General features: G+C 35.1%; 1 protein-coding gene across 4 annotated transcripts in view; it reads left to right on the forward strand.

Moving 5' to 3' along the window:
- The window catches only part of LOC127848485 (uncharacterized), a 31,366-nt gene extending 29,390 nt beyond the window's left edge, over nucleotides 1-1,976 (forward strand). For 2 of the 4 annotated variants that reach the window (XM_052380975.1, XM_052380973.1), the window contains one exon: nucleotides 1-793. This exon is cut by the window's left edge. In XM_052380975.1, coding sequence (XP_052236935.1) covers nucleotides 1-64 — 64 coding nt within the window. In that variant the 3' untranslated portion in view covers nucleotides 65-793. Of the gene's footprint in view, nucleotides 794-1,820 lie in introns of those variants that run through there. The other 2 variants (XM_052380972.1, XM_052380971.1) reach the window with 2 other exon arrangements.
- Nucleotides 1,977-5,685: the final 3,709 nt, after the last annotated feature.

Genomic DNA, 5,685 nt, shown 5'->3' on the forward strand with positions numbered 1-5,685 from the left:
GGATTCAGCATTCGGCGGTCGAGGAACTCTGGGGGGGATTCGTGAAGAAGATAAAATTACCTGATGTCTCAGTTGGAATACAACTGCCGTTACCAATTGAAGGCGCAACAGCTTCGACAACACCTTCTTGCACATTAGTAGCACTTGTCTCGCGTCACGTGGTCGAGGGATCCGGATTAGAATATCTCACTGTGGTGAAAAACGAGAGAGATTTCGAAATCGGCCGTTTTGTTCCAATTAATACTGCTGGAACAATCGACGTGTTGCCTGTAGATGTCTACAATCATTGTAAAGATCTTTGTGACATAAGATTTAAAACAGAACTTAATATAAGTATGACTGATTCAAAGTTATCAACAATAGAAGATTTGCACAATTGGATCAGGACACCCAAATCTGTACACATATGGGGTGCAGCGTCTGCGCCTGGCAAAGGTACACTGATCCCAGGAATCTTCCAAACTCGAAATGAAGACAGGATCATCATTCGAGACCGCCGAACTGATGAACCATTCGCGCAAAGTGGAGATAGTGGGGCAATGGTTTGCTATTTTGATCCGCGCAAAGAAGAGCTGTACGTTGTTGCAATGCTGGTAGGGTTGATGGAGCCTGGTGATGGTAGTCAAAACAGAGAATATGTAGCCGAAATACTGGATGTCGCGCTTCAGAAGCTGTCTTTAGGCAATGGATGTCAACTTATGTTGGTTAAACATGATGATCTCTGACGTTACAGTAAATACTTTAATTATTTCCATTTTCTTACTGATGGCCATAATAAAACGAATAAGATTAAGTTTTTTTATATAAATAAATCACATGAAAATTCATATTTTTAGATATGAATTTACGTGATTAACAGAAACAATGGAACACTTTACTAAAAATCTTGATTAATGTATTAAGAAAATCATAGCGAAAGAAAATTAAAGACTATAACTCGTTTTTTCCCATTCATTCCAATAATGTCCATTTTCTTGTTGTATACTAAGCCTGTGTCGTTCTGATTGTATTTCCGGCATCTAGAGACGTCACACATACATGTAGTTAATTTGAGCACAAAAACGCATTTAGGACGAACCATGCCATTTATCAAAATATGTAAATAGAAATTGTTTTATTCACATTCAACCTAGTGGATATTAAAGGCGTGCGAAACGTAAGATGTGATAAAATGTCACCTTAAAGGGGCCTTTTCACAGATTTTGGCATTTTTTTAACTTATTCATTAAATGCTTTATATCGATAAATGTAAACATTGGATCGTAAAAGCTCCAGTAAAAAAATCAAGAATAAAATTAAAAAAAGGAAAAGAACATTGTCCGGACCAGGTTTTGAACCAGTGACCCCTGGAGTCCTGCCAGAGTCCTGAAGTAAAAACGCTTTAGCCTGCTGAGCTATTCCGCCGATTACACATTTGATGTATTTTATACCTTATATAAGCAATCTTCGTAGTTTCACAAAATTTAACGACAAAAACAGAATTCTCCAAATTATTCAATCGTTTCGCGTTGCAACGCTTTATAATTTTTAGGTTTTAAAATCGTCAAAAGATGCATATGATGGCTATATTAGACCATGGTAAATGTTCAGTATTACTGTTTCCTCACAAATATCATAACTAAAACGAAAATTTGCGAATCTGAAACAACTTTTTTCAATTTTGTCAATTTACCAAAGCGTGAAAAGATCCCTTTAATAAGTTAACATTTGTTTTAAATAAAAGATAGATTTTTATCATGTTATGTCATGCAAAGTTTGTCAATATCATTATGCATTTTTGCTTTGAGTTGTCGCATACTCGTCTTCTTGTTTTGTTTTAGTACATACCTCCGCAGCCATTCCGAGTATATGATAGTGTGCAGAATAAAATTTGACGACTTTGTGAATGGAAAATAATAAAGACTTGATTTTATGTCTGTCAGACAGTGTATGAAAACAAACATACCAAAATATGCTAACCAATAAAATATATATACAAATGTATTTATGTTTAGGTTTAATATGTAGGTAAAGCATCTGTAAAAAAAAACTAATACAGAACTGTACACAGTACATTTGCGTAAGTCATTTCTGAAACAAATTTCTATCCCACATGTTGCTAACTGTCGACGGTCGTAGTGTGCATGCATGTTTATGTATCATGAATGTTATAATCTTAATCATATGGCTGTGTGAAAAAAAACTTGATTTTTGTAGCTATGGTCAACAGAGCACAATTCTAAGAGTTATATTTCATTCAGTGTTTTTGACAACTTTTTTTTAATTCCAGGGATCTGTTCTTAATAATTTTCAATATAAGTTAAATATACATCACATTTATGATTTATTTTGTATTTGCTTATCCATTCAAGAATCGCATGTTCGATGTTCCTTTCATTCAATATTACTGTATGGCTCGAATGCTACATTCTTACGTGTCATATTTGAAACCTGCAGTGTTCTATCGTTTATATCAAGTTTTCATGTAAAGTTTATGTCTGTACGGAAAGCGAATCGTGTATTATGTATATCGTGCTCAAATGACATCCATATTTCAGCTGAATTATTGATTTTTTGGATTTTTTTCAGAATGCGCAGATTGAAAGATCGATTTAATAAAATAGAATTATGTATATTTAATCTTTATTTATCATAGTGTCCTTTCTTCTCTTCTGCAAGACTGTGTACTGATCTATTGTCAATTTAAAATTCACATCTCACTCGCACTTTTTACAGTGACAGGCAAGTACTATATAAAGGGAATTTTTAGACAATAATGTGTAATTTGTATTGAAGGCCAATTAAGATATGAAAGATGTATAATGTATGATTGAGGAACTCATTCAATCCCAACAGATAAGAGTCGAAATTATTTTATTAAATTAAAATGTTTACAAAAAATAATGGGAAAGAGATTGTTTGGTCACGGTAACGCTCGCCATTTTTACTTTCGTTTTCAGATTTGAATATGTTGCATTTTGTAAATATTTTGAATGAAAAAACATACAAATGAAGTTGATTTAAAGAATTACGCTTACCATGTACAGGGACAATTTAAATCCATGTATTATTATTAGAATCAATCTAAAATCGGCATCATCAGGTGTTGAAGAATTGCATAAGGCCATTATACACTAAATAGTAAAGGAGGGTTAATAAGTTAACTTGTAGAAATTACAATGTCAAAATCAACTACATGTATTTGTTCTATAGTATATACGTTTAATGACCATTATGTGACGATAACCATATTACTTATATAAGACGGTAAAATCATAGAAGACTATAGGCAATTTAGCGCAAATTTAACGATGTTATTTCAAATTAAGTTCTCTCGTGATGAGGCTCGCCTAATTAGGACCAACAATCTTGGAACACGCATTATATGATAAATAGGCTATGAGTTCGTATGTTTCAGGTTCTCAATTGTTTGGTAAAATTAAAAATATAAGTTATGAGCTTCATACTAGTTTTGTGTAATGTGTATATTGTATTGTTCATATAGGTGATATATGCTTAGTTGAAAATGATAAATAATCTATAAACTGTTGTAATATTTCATAAGAAATACATGTATGTTAAACGCTGTATGAATGTGATGCTTACTGTCCAGTTGATAGTCAGTCTACAGAAAATGAACATCCTATTTTATTTTAATTTATTGCTTATCTTGTCTTTAGTGTGTGTCCTGATTTCATAGGCATATTGCATATTTCGTTTAAAATATTTGCCATTACTTATATGTCTATGCACTTTAAAAGTTCACCAAAATAGTATGATCGATTCACACGTTAGGGTGGAATGTTTGTGTGTGTACTTGTAGCAGGGTTCGGTATAAGGGGAACTTATACTGCCTTGCTATATGAGCTAGCTTTTATAGCGACGCGGTAGAGTGTCTGCCTGATTTGGAACCGGCAGGTCCCGGGTTCGATTCCCAGTATGGTCGGGGATTTTTCTAGTTGGGTTACATTGGCGCCCAACGTAAAAAACCCACCAGGTGTGTCAGACGTCCCACAGATGTCATGGCAATGAGAAATTCGTGGAAGAATTTCATAATTAGAGGGGGTGTATGTAGCAGGGTTCGGTATAAGGGGAACTTATACTGCCTTGCTATATGAGCTAGCTTTTATAGCGACGCGGTAGAGTGTCTGCCTGATTTGGAACCGGCAGGTCCCGGGTTCGTTCCACATTGCGGTCGGGGAATTTTCTGGCTGGGTTACATACTTCCCTTGCTATAGATGCCATGTTAAAAACTGTTACTGACTTCTTATATGTATAATGTTTCTTTTATTGTATATCCCTCATTAACATATATGTGTATGTAAAAGATATTAACGCAGCCTTTACAATTGTTCCAATTTAACGTCAGAAATATCATTTGCATTAAAATGAACAGATTAACAGCATTTCACGAAAATGGGTACATTTTTGAAAAGCTTACTCAAACAATGAACGTTTCATACAGCCAGTAAATATGTATCTTCTTTATGCCCTATGCATGTTTTAATTTGTTTTAATTTATTGCACACACGCTTTATCATGCCAATGATATAGATTCGTTTTGAAAATTTATAATACACCCATTCGATACGGAACGGAGCCTGTATTATGAAAGCTGTAGGTTTTCTCTCATGTTTTGTCACATATTCTGTTTTATAATAAATATATTTTATGTGCATAATTGATGAATGGACGTATGACATTAAAGAAAATGCTCTGTATGCATCCTGATATTTGGTACTTATAATAAATAAAATCCAAACATTGATGTTGTTGCTTACAATATTTAAAAATGTTTTTTTAAACGTCAGACGAAATAAAGAATTGTATTTAAATATTTGGAATTAGTTTTTATTCAAGTAAGAATAAGATCCACTTCTACGCATGTGAAACGATTTTCTAACGTATTTGTGACAGTGACCGTGTCCTTTGATCTAGTGAACCAAATTTCAATTTGGTTCATCTATTGTCCAAGGCCAATGTGAATAAGAAGTTTCAAGCAAATCGGTCGATTCGTTGATGAGTTATTGATCGGAAACGATTTGCATAGTTATTGTGACAGTGACCGTGGCCTTTGACGTAGTGACCCGATTTCAATAGGGGTTATAAACTGTCCAAGGCCAATGCACATGTGAAGTATAAAGCAAATCGTTAACGAGTTATTGTTTGGAAACACACTGGTCAACCGACCGACCGATAGATCGACCTTCGGACATCCAGCAAAACAAGATGCCCCCTCTTCTTCGAAGGGGGGTATAAAAAGTGTAGAGATACAGGTGACAATATCTTTTTGGCCCTGTTGGCGCTAAGAAACACATCATGCGACAGCATCGGATCATCGATGCAACGTTTGATGGTGCGACGCGCAAAACACTTATACCTATGAAACAAACATTGCGACATCCCGTAAGTACCAGTGAAAATGTCGCACCGAAGTTGCTAGAATTCCGTGAAAATCAAAATTTCTACTACGACCAACACGCAAAGAGCAATCATCAGACGGGGGACGCAGTATGAATTAAAACCCCGTCAGGCATGAAGCATGCATAGTACGTGAACCCGTCCGAGTACCCACGATCACATATCGTAAAGGCAGGCAAATCGCAGCGCGAATATCGCCAAAACATAAGACGTGTAAACGAAAACGAAGGAGAGAACCACACATAATCCCCACAAACATTTCCGGCACTCACAGTTCCAACAGAG

Source organism: Dreissena polymorpha, chromosome 10 (assembly GCF_020536995.1).
Source record: "Dreissena polymorpha isolate Duluth1 chromosome 10, UMN_Dpol_1.0, whole genome shotgun sequence".
Classification (NCBI taxonomy): domain Eukaryota; kingdom Metazoa; phylum Mollusca; class Bivalvia; order Myida; family Dreissenidae; genus Dreissena; species Dreissena polymorpha.